General features: G+C 44.9%; 1 protein-coding gene and 1 long non-coding RNA gene across 15 annotated transcripts in view; one reads left to right on the top strand and one right to left on the bottom strand.

The window, feature by feature from the left end:
• Positions 1-8,483, top strand: part of CAB39L (calcium binding protein 39 like) — a 101,387-nt gene extending 92,904 nt beyond the window's left edge. For 10 of the 14 annotated variants that reach the window (XM_065593936.1, XM_065593889.1, XM_042842734.2 and 7 more), the window contains one exon: positions 6,366-8,483. In XM_065593936.1, the coding sequence (XP_065450008.1) occupies positions 6,366-6,545 (180 nt within the window). In that variant the 3' untranslated portion in view covers positions 6,546-8,483. Of the gene's footprint in view, positions 1-129; positions 1,083-6,365 lie in introns of those variants that run through there. The other 4 variants (XM_065593928.1, XM_042842733.2, XM_065593952.1 and 1 more) reach the window with 2 other exon arrangements.
• A 3,102-nt stretch (positions 8,484-11,585) lies between these two features.
• LOC135983237 (uncharacterized) lies at positions 11,586-15,927 on the bottom strand. The gene is made up of 2 exons (XR_010600836.1): positions 15,774-15,927; positions 11,586-14,822 (listed from the first exon to the last, which is right to left on the bottom strand). It is a non-coding gene; the product is annotated as an uncharacterized LOC135983237 (long non-coding RNA).
• Positions 15,928-17,107: the final 1,180 nt, after the last annotated feature.

Raw genomic sequence — 17,107 nt, 5'->3', positions numbered from 1 at the left:
CTCTCACTATGGGAGGGAGGAGAACCCAGAAAAATGTGGGGTTTTACAAACCATTTCAAACATTTGAAAATATTTTAATAAGAAATTTGTCCCTGACAGTTCTCTCTTGCGCTTGCTTGCCCTCTCTAGGTGATGTCTAAGGCAGGGTCATTTGGATCTGGGCCTAGTGATCTGAGGGGGCCCTTGTTACAGCAATGCATTATTAGAAAGGGATGACAAATTGCCTGGCTGATTGCTGCAGGTAACCACTTGCTGGGGTCGATGGTGCTCTTCTCAGGTCATGTCACAGTGACTTTGGGTAAGAATTGGGGGAGTCATGTGATTCCAAAATATTTGATGTGGATGGCACCCAGCAATCAGATATTACAGTGCTGGGTAAGAACCTAGATAGACAGTGTTAGCTCTCTGGGTGAGGCAGAAGCAAGTGGGAATTTTTATATTATTTCAAGAGATTTGCCTTTGATAAGTTTGAGCCCAGCATATGCTTAATCCTCCTCTTTCTGGTTCTGTTTTGCACTGATCACTAATGCAGCCTTACAAAATTGTCATAAAAATATTATCAGCCCAGGCACATACACTACTTTCTTTTATCATCATGATTTGATTAAATTTTTTAAATTTTATTTACCCATCAAAAAAGTTTTTTGCCCTGAGCAAGAAGATGAGTAGAATTATTATTATGCAGAGCTACTATAATGCAAAATTAACTCATAAATATGCATGGCTGTATTTTCATAGTTTGAACAGATTAATTTGCAGAGAAGAGGGATAAAACCTATGGGAGGGGGAGAATGTCCTTCCCTGGGAGATGTTTATAAAACAGACCACATTGCACCAAATGGCAAGTATTTTCAAAAATTACATCATCCTCAGAATATTCAAAAAGGCTTTTTGAGGCCTTTGATTCTGCCATTTCTATTGTGCAAAAGATCTTTCAGCAGGCATTTACATCTCCAGCATGCGGCTTGAAGGATGGTATGGCTGCTCCATACAATCTTTCATCTACGTAAAGTAATCACAGGGATTCCCAACATATTTCAATATTTTGCTTCCTGCATAATAAACCTCAGTGATGCACTTAATTACTTGTGTAAGCCTTTGACTTATTCTTGACAACCAAACTGCTGTGAGTAGCTTCTGCTCTTACCCCTTATCAGGAGGTATGCAGCTCAAACATAAGTTGGGGAGAGCAAATCCCAAATACTTGCAGTCTTTAAGAGCTCAAATGTCAAGGGAGGGAAGAGAAGACAGAGATTTGGTCTCTGTTAGCTACTTTTTCATATTTACTAATAGTCACGTACTTATGCATGGAACTTCTATGCATGAAGTGCAGTCCCTGAATTAATTCATAAGGCCACTACCATCTATTGTTTCAGATTCCTCTTAAGCACCCAGTTCTGCTGGGCTGTTCCAAGAAATCAGACAGTGATGAATAGATGATTTTATTTATTTATTTTGTTTAAAATAGAAATTTGAGGATTTGGAGTGATCTGTAATCATAGCTATCTATGTAACCATATGATATAATTACTGTCACCCTCAGCCTTCCTCCCAGTGTCCACCGTCCTTTTGTTTCTCGTGCTCGGAGCATCCAGTTTGTAGGCTCTTCAGTGCAGGGACAGTGCCTACCCATGTATTTTGTGCAGTGCCAAAAGTCCCAGTCAGGCCATCAGGGCCTTCACTTACTACACGCACGAGAGAAGGGCACTGAGCATTTTGTCCTGAGTTTTCCTTTATTCATAAATTCTATGCTGATGATGGGAACCAATCCAGGAAATCCCTAAATATGAAAGAGGATGTACGCTTCATGGAAAAACTACTGCCTTGTCCCGACGCCCTTTCTGGCAGGTGAAAGGCAGTGATGTGCCTTGTTGCTCTGGGTGCAGAGTCCTTGGGCCTGATTCTCCCCCTGGTTACTCTAGCTGTATGCTGGTGTAACCGAGGGTGGGGGAGGAAGTCGGGCTCTCTGTCTTTATTTTCACATAACTTTAAAACTATGCTGAAAGTATCCAGTTAGTCCGGTTTTAAATTACCACAGAGTGCCAATACCGATATGAAATCAAAGATTTGCCAAGCAGCTGATACTTGCTACTTACTGCGAGCTGCCAAAAGATTTGGGTTTAAATTACCTGACTTGGATGTTCTTGCAGCTAGGCACATTTGAAATGAAAAAAGTGCTTGTTATGTAAGTATCCAAATTCCAGCTCTCCCAGGCCCCAGTTGACCCTGAAGAAGGCATATGACTCTCAGCTCCTTGAGGCAGTATCTGATTATTGAGGGTTTGAAGCTGCAATATTTTAACTAGAACCATGAGCATCTATAATTCTCAATATTTTACAGTTAAGTTTGATGGTAATTAAAAATGCAATTAACTCTTCAAGCCCAGAGGACAGTCGTACTCATCCAGAGTACTCTGCCCAGAGGTACAGAAAAGAAGTAATGAGGTCTAATTTTCAGTACTTCCGCCCAGTTCCCTCACCAGCATGACCTCTACCTCCCTCATCATTCCTGCTCCCTCCCTTACCCTTGCTTGAACAAAATGAGACCTCTTCAACCCTTAGCCTCCACCCCACACAACCAGTCACCCACTTATGGCCACCTAAAAGCCTGGGGAATATAGGTAGACCCCAAGTAACAAAAACAAAGGGATTAGTGATTATCTTAAGTGTTAATAAAACACACAGACACACACACACCTTTTCTCCCTCTCCATTCCAGCAGGAGAATCAATATCTGGTTTGGAAGTTGAACAATAAAAGAGTCTTTCTGAATACTCATGTGTTTTCTTTTGACAAATATGTGTGTTACTATTATTGGTCCATCCAAGTATGTGATTTTTGCTTCTTTGTTCTCTTGCAGGCAATCAAAAGTAAAGCACACTGCAGTATATTGCACACAATGCACATACAAATATAGAATAGTATCAGCCTCTTTTGACTATCATGTTAAACAATTCAATTATTTTGTGAACTCACCCCACAGTGGTGGTTCAGGATAAGATCACATTTTTCTTAAGCAGAGATGTAGCAAGATAGGTTTTAGTGTTTAAATCTAAAAATAGATTGACCTTAGCTTCATTTTTCCATTCTCTTTCATGCACACCACAAAGCTACCTCCTGTCGCTCACTCTGCAAACGGTTCTGCATAACTTGACAATACTGACCGTTTCTGCTCAGCATGGGGCAGAAGCCGAGTTTGTGTTATTTCTGAGCTATAGACTTGATAATTCTTGGTCTGTGGGGGATGTTGTAGGTGCAGCTACGTGAGCTTTCATGCACTTCTAGCGAGGTGGTAATCCCCCTGCGATGCATATGAGAAAATCATGGGACCAGTTTCAGCCCTGGTGGGTCAATTGGCCTGTTAATGTATAGAGTTATGCATGCTAGATTTGGACCATAATCTCTAACCATTTGAAAGTAGGTCAGAGGTTGCAGTGAACTATTCTCATCAAGATCCTGTGACATTCAGTAGCCTTGGCCTCCGTGCTTAAAAAAACAAAGATTATTAGTGACAACACAATGACGCATCGAGCATCAGACCATTTTAGTATCTTTATCCCTGTTGTGTTCCCTTGGGATGATGATGACGCGTTGTCATTAATTGTGAGAACCAAGGTCAGACTCCAGAACTCTCTGATCAAATACTTTATGGAGTGGATATGGAGTGTACAGTTTATCAATTTTGATGGATAATACTGATTTAAAGCCAGCTAGAGGACAACAGTTCTATTTCATGGCAACTTTTGAGTTTTGACATTTGTTTTCATTCCATGTTGGAATGAAAAACAACCTTTCAAACATTTTCACAAAGTGGAGTTGTGTCAAAACTCCTCCGAAGTGACCAGAGAACTCTCAATCACAAAACCCTTCTGACAGATATGTTGTTGAAACTAATATATCTCCACAAAATTATTTTTTTCAGAAATATTCCAACTAGCTGGAATACTGATGTTGTTTCCAGGGAGAGAGAGAGAGATTTTTTTTTTTTTAATTGTCTTCAAGTGAAGCATTAGCAGGAGACTTTAAAAAATAAAACCTCATACTGGATCTAGCCTCAAGGTATAAAGATTGTTTGTTGTAGATATGTGTAAAGTTTTTGTTTCAATACTGTGACATTGTGGTACTGTAGTTGATTGAGGGAGCCGGTCATTCAGTTTTACAATCCTTTTATGATCCCAGGGTTTGAAAAAAGTATTTGTGAGTTGAAATTGAGTCCTGCAGTAGGTCTAGTAGTCAAAAGATGATTTACATTTGAGTTTTCTATCTTTTATGCCAGTTTTTCAGGGGGAGGATTATAACCTATAAGCAATCAGACAAGAAGCTAAAGAATTCAGTCTAATAGGAGACATCTCACGTTTAATCATTTGCTATGCTAATACATATTTTAGGCTACAGCCAGTGTTAAAATTAAATCCTTTCAAGCATGTTCACAGGCTGTTCCTTTCATACTGTGTAGATACAGTGGTGGTCTAAATGTTCAAATTGACTAATCATTTTTGGTGCTTTAATTTTTGTGTGGCCTACTTGAGACATCTTAAAGGGGCCTGATTTTCTGTGGATGGGTGCTTTTTGCATGTCAGGCTCCTTTAAGGTGTCTCAGATGGGGCACCCAAATCATTAGATACTTCTGAAAATGCAAGACATTGCAAATACATTTGCATTGTGCTCTCTCAAACAATTATTTTATTTATCTGAACTGTGGGAAACAACATGCAATTTGTATAATAGGATTATTTGTAATGGAAGGAATGTTTTTAAATGGCCAAAGCAGTGGCTGAACAAACTCTATCTGTACCTCTCAGTGCACTCAAAGGGGCCATGAGCTGACTACCTCTCAGAACAAGGAACATGCCCCTAATAACAGACACTACTTTTTGAGAACTTGAAGCATCTGGCAAGGAGGTGGCTCTAAAGGGGTTGTGGTGAAGTCTTGCACTGCTGAGTCAGGTGCCATTGCTTGTAAACATCTAGAGGTCACCAGGAATTAAAAGAAGTCCATGACTTTAAAAGTTCTGAACAAAGGGCCGGATTGTTGAAAAGAGGACTCTTGTGGGTGCAAATCTGCACCTTGTGGTATGGTGGGGGAGCTGCTTCAGTGGCCTTGTCCTTCCTGCACAGGGGCTGGGATCTAGGCTGGGGGGACATATGCTTAGGCATCAGTACAGGCTACGGCTTCTTGCTGTGGAACCTCCCTTTGAAGGAGGCTGCAGATGTAAGCAGGAGAAGCCCTCAGAGCCAGACTAACGAGGAGCCAAAAGAGAGTTACAGGGAGGACAAAAGGCAAGTGCCTCCCAAGTGCAGGATTGCTACAAAGGGAAGATCCCAGCTTCTCACCTGGGTGACCTACAGACAGCACCTCCAAGGTACTGGGCTGGCAGTGAGCTGCGTATGTAAGCGTGTTACACTATCCTTCTGCTCTGCCTCACTGCTGTGTCCTTGTGAGCTTAGCAAACAGATTGAAATGTACGTGGATCCTGCTCTTGTAAATTTCCATTCACAGCCTGCTTGCTAAAATGGACTAGGGTGCAGTGGAGGATGTGACCTAAGTTCACAAACCAAAACAAATCTGCTTGGTCTAATTTTAGGCCATTTCAGTTTAATATGGAAATTCTATCACCAACACAAGACTCGTCTGTTCTCCCAGTAAATATGGATTTAAGACATTTCATGAGGGAGGGCTGTATATGTGGAAGTGATCAGGGATTTATAGCCACCTTTCAACAGCTGGCATTACAATCAAACCATTTGTCAATAAAAGGAACAGAATAAGGGAGAGTGATAACAAGGCCAAGTGTAACTTCACTTCCAGCTGCTAATGAGCAAGATCATGGGAAACTTTAACGTATGTTTAAGATACAGGGTCAGATTTTCTTTCCTGTTTTGGCCGCTTTGTGCTACTAAAGGGCCAAGAAAGTTGTTGGAGCTCCCCAGCTAATATGTGGCTAGCACAATCTGTTCCTATGCCCTCCCTGCAGCTCCGGAGGCATTGATGCTTGTCAGAAATGGAAGGGTCGTGGTCAGAGTGCAACTGCACTAATCTCCAGCTGGCAGACAACCTCTTGGGAACCATAGCCAGCTGTCCTACTTTAGACTAAAGGATCTTGGAGGCTACTATAAAGTATGCTGGGCCTGAGGTCAGTATAGAACTGGCCACAGGGTCAGGTAGCTGCAAACAACAAATATGCAGCCCCTTCCCTCTCCCCCTCACTGGGTACTGCGCTCAGTAGATACAGAGTAGGCACCAGAGAATCTGGCCACCAGCATTCAGTTGACTCAACAGAGAATGATGTAGGGCAGTGTCATGACTCTGATTGTTCATCCCTCTCTTTCTGTCTCTCTGTGTGTGTGGTTTTGTTTGCATATTAGGTATTTGTGGCCAGTCCAAACAAAACGCAGCCTATCGTGGAGATTCTATTGAAAAACCAACCCAAGCTAATTGAGTTTCTGAGCAATTTCCAGAAAGAGAGGACAGATGATGAACAGTTCACCGATGAGAAGAACTACTTGATTAAACAGATCCGAGACTTGAAAAAGCCAACACCATGAAGATCTCCCCTAATTTCCCATCATAGGCATGAAATCATATTTGTTCAGTTCCTCCCACATGCCATTTAACAACACAATAGCGCTTGAGAAGTGCCTGTTTTAGTTTGATTCTTTGTTCACATAGATGTCAAGAGTATAAAGGTCTTACATGAAAACTTAAAAAACAAAAAAAAGTCTAGAATAATATATTATTTCTAATCAAGTCTGTGATTATTTATGTCAGTTTAGACACCCTCTGTATTAGAAGCTGGTAAGGCAGATTTTCATCTGTGCACTCCAGAAGAATGAACCTCTTTGCTCTTGCTTTTATCAGCAAACTTGAGCTCTCCATAAATGCACAAAGTAGGAGCTCGGAAGATTGTAACTATCTTTTTCTTTGCACTTGTAGTTGTGAATTTGTTTTAGTTCTGCGTGCACATGAGGACTGTGAAAGAGGGTGTTGGGCGACTGACTTATCTGCACTTATGTAGTAGATTTGTTAGCTAAAGCAGTGGGAGATAGATTTGAAAAAAATAAGGTTCACATTTTCACTTTATTTTTATGTTCACTCATTCCTTCAGTCTTTTTGATTTCACTCAAGCTCAGAGCTTTCCCACCAGTTTGACCAACTGAACCTGGGAATTAGGCTAATACTTTGGGTGGGGCAGCCAGTGCCCACTGTCTCCCATCCCTCTGTATCTGATCTAACCCTACAATGCAGCCTAGGCTGCCCCAAACTCCAGTCTTGTAATAAGACTGATCAGGAGAAGTCCTAGCTCCACTGGGAATTAGAACATGCACTTTGAATGGGAGCCAGGCAATACATCAGGGCTAAGGGCAGAGGTGCATTGCTAAGGACCTGCTCCTGCTCCCATTGAAATAAGTGGAAATTTTATCATTGACTTCAGTGGAAACAGAATTGGGCCTTATTCACCACTTCTTATTCTGGGCACAGTCCTGAAGCGTGCATCTCCCATTGACTTCAGTGTCAGTGGGGGCACTCAGCACTTCACAGGAGTGAACCCTAAGCTGAGTCCTAAGGGAAGCCCAGGTAGCGTATCAATGATACAAGCCTAAAGTACCAATACCTGTGCCAATACAGTACCTGTGCCATGGTTGGGAACCCTCTGACGTAGATTCTGGAGTGGTTCAGTTACTGCTCCTTCATACTTGCCTGTGCTGGGAACATCATGCCCAAAACATTCAAACCTGGGGACCTGAATCAGACTCCGAAATTCTTATTTAGGCATCTAAATAGAAATGGCCTAACTCTGAGCAGCTGAGCAACCCCAGCTCCCATAGAGTCAATGGACGCTGCAGAGGTGCAGCCCCTCTGCAAATCAAGCCACTTCTTGAAGAAGCTGGAACATGGTTCTAGGAGTGTAACTTTGGGCTCGCAGGGTTGCCCTATGTGGTTCCATTTGATTTGTTCAGATGTGAATGCAGTTTCTTTGCTAGAGGCTGAACATTGTGGAAGGGGAAATCATTGCACTGTGATGTCTGAGATAAATAAAGCCTTGGGTCCAAAAAGAGTTGCCTAGATATTCTTGCCATTTTTCTTCTTCTTCTAGGAAATGGGCGCTGTGATTCTGGGTGTTTTGTTTGGTGGAGGAGGTTGAGAGTGGGGAGAGAACCTCTTGAAGTATTTCTTCTATTAGCTTAAATCTGGGTTTTTCTGTTTGTTGAATGAAATATTACGTTCTCCAGCTATAATTGCATAGCAAACACTTCAGTGAAAGGATAGAAATCAGGTGAGATTTTTGTCCATAAAACTGTTGTATATTAAGGTGATTGAGAATTTAATTTGTATGCTTTAGAAAAGGGGTGAAACCAAACAAATAGGTCATCAACACATGGTTTACTTTGAAGATGTCAGGCATAGACGACAAATGTATATCTTAGCTGCTTGAAATTTTAAAATTATATTTACAAGTTATTAAAGGCATGGTTACTAATCTACACTTTTTAATCACTGTTTATTTCCTTCCCTCACTCCCCCCCCACCTTCTCAAAAAACACCTTCACTTAGAATCTTTTCATTGATAAATTCTCTCTCTCCCATCCATAAGCCACAACTTCCACAGATGGAGGAGGACAGATGATCACTTCCTTCAGAGCCAACGTGCTTTGCAAATATCACATTTGCAGTCTTCGCTGGCCCAGGGCCTGACAGTCCCAGGCTACAATCCAATTTGGCCTTCCTGTGACCTTCAGTGCCATGCCACATGGCTGGAACTGACACACTGCGCTTCACTGCTGATAAGGGGGCCTCTCTAGAGTAGCGAGGGGGGTTTTGTGTGGAAAAGCTTCAGAGCTATTCACTAAAGGGTCTGATCCTCTGAGCTGTGGAGTGTCTCCTGCAAGGTGCTGAAACCAATGGGAGTTGGGGCATTCAGTGTCTCAGGATGTGCTCAGGACCTCCTAGGAGGGGCCCATATCAGGGACTGCATTAACACATAGGCAGCATAGGGCCTCAGCTCCTAGAGTCATGTGATAACATCAGAATCTCAGCCTTCATCTACAAAAAATGTTCTAGCTCTCATGTTTGCGAAGCCAGCCACGTATAACTGATGCAGTGACGTCTGCCTTAGGCTGCAGGCAGCCTGAAACAGTAGCTCTGAAAGGTGTGAATGGCCTCATCCATCTTAGTGGGTTGTTAACTCTGAAACCCACTGCTCTGAGGGGCCCCAGCAGAAGATTCGGTGTGGGCAGATGGTCTAGCTGTTCTCCCCCATTGTGGCTCCCGTAGGGGAAGAGGGACCCATACAGAGAGTTTCATGCCTACAGCGGAGTAAGTGGAGCTGTGTCATCTGTCGTCCTGAACATACCCCAGCCTGCCCACAGTGGTCCAAAGAGCAGCGAGGCCCCAGTCTGCCCCAGAAAGTGACACTGGGCACTCCAGAAGCCAGCTCTTGTAAGGGTGGCCACTGCCACCACAAGCAGAAGTGGGACCACAGCATGGGGCTGGGATAGGGGCTAAGGGGGCCCATGCACTGGTGGGCCAAGAATTCCAGATTGTTAATGTGGCCCTGTACAGAGCCAGACCCATCCACCTCCTTCCAGTTTATTGCACATAGGGCTGGCTCCGTGTTTTCAGGCTAGTATGAAGTTATTTCCAGCACACTCAGGGCAATGCAAAAATCTTTCCCAAACTCAACTTGTTTAGCATTTGTAAAAGGAGAGAGCACCAGAAATGATGGTGATTAAATTAAGCTTGAGGAGCCCATTAGGCTCCATAATAATATTTCACAGCAGGCTGGGACACACATTTCTAATTAGTTGAAAGATGAGGTCTTCTCTGATTCATCTTGAGTAAAGATAGACTTTTCAATTTCCTTTTGTGCGTCAATCAGGGCTCCTGTTTTGTCTCAGAAACAGCTCCTGACAGGAAATCGCAATTTCTCCCAGGGACTAAAATTAATATCGGTGGGAGCTGGGTGATTCCAAGACACAATTTATCAATGAGAGAGGTGAAAAGAACACTTGGAGGGAGGAGGAAAAAATAAACCAGAGAGGCTTGAGCTGCAGAATCCAGATTCCAAATCCCACCCGAAGGTCAAGGGATGTTTGGATCTGGAGACTTGGTTTGTGGCAACTCGCAGAATGCTGTTACATCTGTACATAGAAACCTTCTTTGATACAGATGAGTGCCCGGAAACTACAAACCAACCCATTTAACTGAGGTTTTTAGACAGTTTATTCAAATATGAAGAATTTGACTAAAACAGGCATCACAGTCCTCCTCCTGTAATGAAAAATAAGCTATCCATTCTCAATCTACTTCAACAAATGGGGAAAGAGTTGTCTGATAGGGAACTTGGGCCTTCACTAATTATGGAATTTGGCACACTCTTTCCATCTGAGTGTTACAGTAAATAGTTCCGCTCAGTTGTGTTTGCCCTACACCCATCTAGTATTTTTGGAAAGCACTCTTCTCCGTAGTATCTAGATGCTTCATACAGTAATTAAAACTATGAGAGAGAGAGAGAGAGAGAGAGACTGGCATCATGATTCCACATGCCTTAAGTAATTTCAACAGTAAGCCACAAGTCTTCGCTACCCATCAGAATGACATTCGTCTAGGGTGACATCCTGGCTCCACTGAAGTAAATGGCAAAACTCGCATAGAATTAGTGGGGCCAGGATTCCACCCCATCTATTGCTGATAGCACTTAAATGATAGATCAATATTTATTACTGAACATTTATATTACAGTAGCACCTAGTGACAGCAGTTGAGCTCCAGGCCACATACTCTGTACAGACACATGACAGCCCTGCCCCCATGGGCTCACAAGACGGACAAAGTGGGAGAAGACACTGGCAGAGAAAGATGAAGTGTCTTGTTCACGTTCACACAGCAGACCAGTAGAACCCAGGATCTAGAAGCCAGAGCCCCTGATTTGCAGTCAAGGATCCTGTCTGCTAGACTGTACCGCCTCTGAAATATTCAGGCTGGCAATTGAACCCAAGTCAAACCGTTTGGAAGGCTGCTGTGCGCACCATTGACTTAGCCACTCTACCTTGGAGTCCATGATGAGTAGCTAGTAGGGGTGTATTTTGAAATAGCTGATGACTTAAGCTTGTGTATCTTTTTTTTTATATACAAGGTTGGTGTGCCCTGGGGAATGTTACTGGCCCATTACTTGTCATACACATCTGAATACACTTCAGTGAGGCAGGATTTCAAATCTCTGCCTTCCTTTTGGAGTTGAAAGGGGGCGTGGGTGAGTCACCCCAGACCCTTCCCACTTCACAAATCATGTAGGGAGGAATGGTTCAGCACGGACTTAAAGGATGGCATGCTGGCTCCTGAACTCTGCTTTGTCAAGAACAAGGCAGCCTGCATCAGCACAGCGGCTCTGAAGCTGCTTCTATTCAAGTAAGTGAGGGGTTTGCTACTGAGGTCACTGGGAGCATGGTCAGACCTTTATTGGCCAGATGTGATTACAATAGAACCTCAGAGTTCTGAACACCAGGGTTACGAACTGACCAGTCAACCACACACCTCACTTGGAACCAGAAGTACATGATCAGGCAGCAGCAGAGACAAAAAAGAAGCCAGTACAGTACTGTGTTTAATGTAAACTACTAAAAAATAAAGGGAAAGCAGCATTTTTCTTCTGCACAGTAAAGTTTCAAAGCTGTATTAAGTCCATATTCAGTTGTAAACTTTTGAAAGAACAACCATAACATTTTATTACCATCATTACAGAGTTACGAACAACCTCCATTCCCAAGGGGTTCGTAACGCTGAGGTCCTACTGTAGTTTCGAAGTGCTATAGTGTTTTCTAGGGAGCATCTCTCTCTCATGCCATATATACAAGTAAGGGATTACATTTTCTGAGTAGCAAATGTGAGATCAACTTAAGAAAGGGAGACACGTCAAATATTTTTATGTGAACAGGCTACAGTGCACAAAATGACAAGAAACATCCTGTGTATTCTAAGGATTTCTCCCTTAGGTTCATCCATAATCAGGAAAGCTGGGCATGTTCCTGTCTCCCCTTCTCACATTACCAGCAGCTCCCCTTGAAAGCAAGGAAGGGCAAGTGCCTGCACCTTCAGGAAGAATGTGGCCTACACTTTCTCTGTGGGTATGTCTACAAAGCATCGGGGAATGCTCAGCCCAAGTCCCCAGACTCATGCTAGCAGGGCTCACAGTAGTGCTCTAAACAGTTGTGTAGACAGTGCTTTTATGTTATACCTTAGAGCTTGGGCTCTCAGGCCTAGGGAGCAGGGTTGGTGTGAGAGCCCAGGCTACAGCCTGAGCTACACAATATAAAAACATTGCCTACACAGCTATTTTTAGAGCGCTAGTGTGACCCTGTGGCCCCGGGCTGGGAGCTTTGCTCCCAGATGCTGTGCAGACATTTGCTATATTACCCAAAAGGCAATGTGTTGCTAAACATTCAGGAGTCATTGTCAGCAGTCTGTTGTGCTCATCATTATGCTACGCAGCTCCCAGGGAAATGACTTGCCCAAGATCACGCAGATCTCCTGACTAGCAGTCCTGTGCCTTAACTGCATCCCCCTCCTTCCTGCTGTGCTTCTTCCAGGGATGCGAATGGGAAGAATCTCCTGTGGTCATGAGTCAGGATTGATTTAAACAAAGCAGAAACAAACAACCAAGAGTAGAACAGGAGCAGTCTCAGCAGCTGAGAGAGTAGAGAGCAAAGATGCATCAGTCCATCTCCTCCAGGGGACCATGCTGCCACTTAGTTTACTATTTTAATCACACCGAGATGACACGTCAGTGGACACTTGCACATTTAATACATAAATAACTGGCCAGTGCCAAGCGCTTGACTCCTAAGGTGGTGGGCACTATCGAAACCCTTCAGCTAGATAGTCTCCCATGTGTAGCATTGTCTGTTCAGTGCCAGAGTCATGGACTCTTCATGCAATCTCTGCTTCCTGCAATTAAAAAAACTCATTCTGGTGAGGAAAGAGGCTAATAAATTAATGAAGAGGCGCTGCCTTCTAGAAAAGACGACCGATCGGCACATTTGCATGCTGGAGACTGTGACATTTACACAGAACTGACCTTTACACCATTTATGACAAAGGCCCATTCTTTCCAAACTAGTGGGGACCTTATCTATGTTCATATAGTTCTGACAACTATACCAGTGTCCTTGAACTCACTTTGAGAACAGCTGCCTTGACAAGGCTTTGAACTTGCTTAACAAAAATACTTATCAGGCCCTAGCACTTTGCATTTGTTCAAAGCTTTGGGCAAACATGAACTAAGTGGAGCCAACCTTTTACCATGAGGCTCACTTAGCTGCATTGCTGCACGCACCTGGTTTCCATATGCAAATACCCAGTGAACCAACACACGCCAGCCATTTGCTGCTGCACATGGCAGGATGGCAACCTGGCCACCTGTACACATAAGCGTATACCTGCAAGCAGGCATAGCAAAGGCAAAACGCTGCTCGTATGTTCTCGCACTACCCCCACAAAGATAGGTAAAGTAGTGGAATCAACTGTCTTCCCATTTTAAAGCTGAGCATGGGGAAACTTATGGAGAGAAGATCGGCGATTTGCCTAAGGCCACTGTCAGAGTTAGCATTAGAATAGGACTGTGTGTAGCCGAGCCCACTGATGCACATTGTCTCACCCGTTACTGTACCCGATCCACAAACCTCTGTGGGTCAGGCACAGTAATGCAACAGTGCACGGGGGGGAGCCAAGAACGAGAAAAATCCCTGCTGAGAAAGTACAAATCTTGGCCCGTTCATTAAAGACAAAAATGAAAGCAACAGAGGTTTTTCTAGGCGTAATGCAAACAATTGACAGGTAAGCTACTTATGAGTAGCTCAGAGCTACGGAGTGATCCAATCAGCCTGTCTGAGACTCAGGAGTCCACATTATAATGATCCGTCTCTCTCATCCTGCTGTACGTTCCCATGGGGGCACGCATGACCGGAAGGGACTATGTTGGGTATGGGACCGTGGTGCCAAGTACAGGCTGCACAAACACGCATAGGAGAGGGTGTCTGCCTATTGCTCTTGTGCCATGGGGCCTTGACAGCATGTTGAAAATCCGTGCAGCATTGACACTGGCTACTTAGTCATGGTGCCTGATGAGCTTCTTTAAAGCCTCAGGCCTGGCCTACAGTTCAGGGAGGAGGTGGCGGCTGAGTCCCCAGTCATTTTTCCAATCTCTGCCATCAACTGGGGGATTTTTTCTCTGCGACTTTGCTGGGGTTGTGCTGCCTGGAAAAGGAACTGCTGCAGCACTGTGCTTACACTCATCAGTGAGACGAAGGGAGGGTTTGTCTAGCCCTCGGCAACTGCGCTCCAACCACTCGGGCCCAGAGCAGGGGCACTAGGTCTGGCCAAACACCACACAGAGAGCCACAGCAATGCCAAGTTTTAAGGCCAAGCCCTTAGTGTCTCCCCTTCTTTTTCAGTGCCTCTCCCTCCCCCACCCGAGGAACTGGCTGCTTTTCTGACAGGAGCCAGCTCCGCACTTGTCTCCTCCGCCAAAACTATAGGCCATGCTCCCTTCTGTAGGCCAGCCCGCCCCATAGCACCTACTGACCAAACTGGCCACGCCCTGTCCCAAGAGGCAGGAGCGAGCTAAGCCCTGAGGTGGAAGGAAGGTTAGTCAGCTGGCGGAAAGTTTTCGTCTGGTACCAGCTGTTTAACGTCGCTGCCTGACAGTCTGCAGCCAGCCTGGCTTCACCAGCCCTTCAGTGCGGATGGAAGAGTTTTCAATATTCAGCCCAGCGTAGCGTGCCGTGCCCTGCCAGCAAAACCAGACGGTAGGCTCCTGACTGAGCTGGCTGAAAAAAAAGTGGCACATGGTTCACAAACACACTGTAGAAAAATGAGCCCCCCCCCCCTCCTTTTTTAAATTAAAATGGCAAATGTTGAGTCCCCCCCCCATTGCTAATATCTGAGGCCAAAAAAAAGGAAGAGTGAGTCCTCTTTCTGTTCTTATGGAGTGGGAGGGGGTGGGAGGGGGAGAGGCTGTCACATGTCTCAGGGCACATCAGAAAGAAAAGCAGGACATAATTCCTCCCACCCTTTAAAAAATTCCTTTTAAGTTAGTCACCCAGCTCTACTGACAATTCACCAAATTCAGTTCAGAAATTGTTAGTTAAGCATCATAATTAAGGCTACAATTTAGTCATGGGTATTTTTAGTAAAAGTCATGGACAGGTCACAGGCAATAAACAAAAATTCACGGCCCTGTGACCTGTCCATGACTTGTACTTTATACCCCTGACTAAATGATGGGTGCTCTGGTGGGCTCTGGGGGGGCAGCTGATGCTCTGGAGCAGGGGGGGGCGCACTCCGGGGCACCTTCTGGTACTTGGTGGGGGGGGAAGCTCCTGGGTGCCCGCTGGTTAGGGTGACCAGACAGCAAATGTGAAAAATCAGGACAAGGGCTGGGGGGTGGGGGGTAATAGGAGCCTATATAAGAAAAAGACCCAAAAATCGAGACTGTCCCTATAAAATCAGGACATCTGGTCACCCTAGCGCTGGTGCTCGGGATGTGGGGGTGGCCTGGGACTGCTGCTACCACTGCTGGCAAGGGGCAGCCTGGGACCCCTGCTGCTGCTGCTGGTGGGGGACAGCTCTGCTGGCCTGAGACTGCCGCTGCTGCTGGTGGGGGGGTGGCGGCCTGGGACTGCTGCCGCCGTTGCTAGGGGCGGCGTGGGGGTGTGTGTGCGATGCGGCTGGACCTGGGGCCACCCTAGCTGCTCGGGCGGCCCTGGAGTCAGTCTCACCTGCCGGCTGCAGAAATCATGGAGGCCCTGGAAAGTCATGGAGTCCATGTCTTGGTGGGCTCGGGGGGAGCAGCTGCCCTTTTCAGTAGCAAGGGCTTTGTAGTAGAGCCACACACTGGACTAGCCATCAAAGGTGAGCCAGACAATTCATCAGCTGCAAAAGGGGAGCGAGCAGGAAGGCCAGAATTTGCCCAAATAAATGGATTTTAAGATGGGCAGAGTAAAGAAAACACAATTTTATACTAAAAAGTAACTAGCACTCAGAAGCTCAGTGCCCAAACACAACGCTGGCTGTGCTTGGGGATTCAAGCAGTGCCTGGCCCCTACATTACATTCAAGCTAGGGTCATTCATTACCCTCCATGGTTATTAGTTTTGTGCTGGCTCAACTGTTCTGGCATTTATCAGACATTGCTTTGTCCTTCACAGTCTGCCCCAGTGGAATTTTCTGACTAGCTGCCATATCACTAGAGTCCTGCTGCTGCAATACAGACACTGGCAGTGTGTGCCCTGCCCGTGCAGAGAAACCACACATGAGAACGCAAGGCCACAGGGCTTGGGGGAAATGCTTCACCAGAATAGCTTGCTGTGAATCAAGTGAGTGAAGTTTAGCAATCAGCAACTTAATGATCTGGTAACACTGCCCTCTGGTGGCTATGCCAAATATCAGCATGCAGCTTTGCATTTAGCCTTTTGGTGAGTCGGCTAATTAACACGTGAGGCCTTTTGTGCCTGCTATGACATGAAGGCATCAGTTCGCAGTAAAGATTCCTAAAGTTGATTAGCAGATTTGGACTCACTCAACCAACCATGTAGCTAGTACAGCAATAAGCATCTCTCTGTCGCTCCCTGCCCCCCCCTTTGTACAGCATGTGCACCTGTATACCTAATAATCCTGCTGCCCCCTGGATGATACACTGCCTGCCTGCAACCTAAACAAAGCAACTACTGGGCAAGCCAGGGTCAGACTTTTACACTTCAATCATGTGGATACTTGCTTGTGGGCCTCTCAGTAGGGCCTGACCCAGGCATAGCATTACCTGTGTTGTTATTGCTGTCTACATCTGTATTAAAGAAGCAGGGATCTAGTTTACCATCACATGGCAGCTAGTCAGACAAGATTACAGGAAGAAGCTAGGCTTTTGCCAACTTGAGGCTAGTCCTGTACCAAAAAAAAAAAAGTCACACTTGCAACCACATGATCAAACTGTGGCATTTTACTTTTCAGGACTGTCTTCCTTAGTACACCTAGGTTTTGTGCTACCAACTACTTCCTAAGTGGAGTATTTTGCATTTTTCCTCATTGAATTCCATCCTCTTTACTTCAGACCATTT

Source organism: Chrysemys picta, chromosome 1 (assembly GCF_011386835.1).
Source record: "Chrysemys picta bellii isolate R12L10 chromosome 1, ASM1138683v2, whole genome shotgun sequence".
Lineage (NCBI taxonomy): Eukaryota > Metazoa > Chordata > Testudines > Emydidae > Chrysemys > Chrysemys picta.
This window is presented reverse-complemented; position numbering and strand designations above follow the sequence as displayed.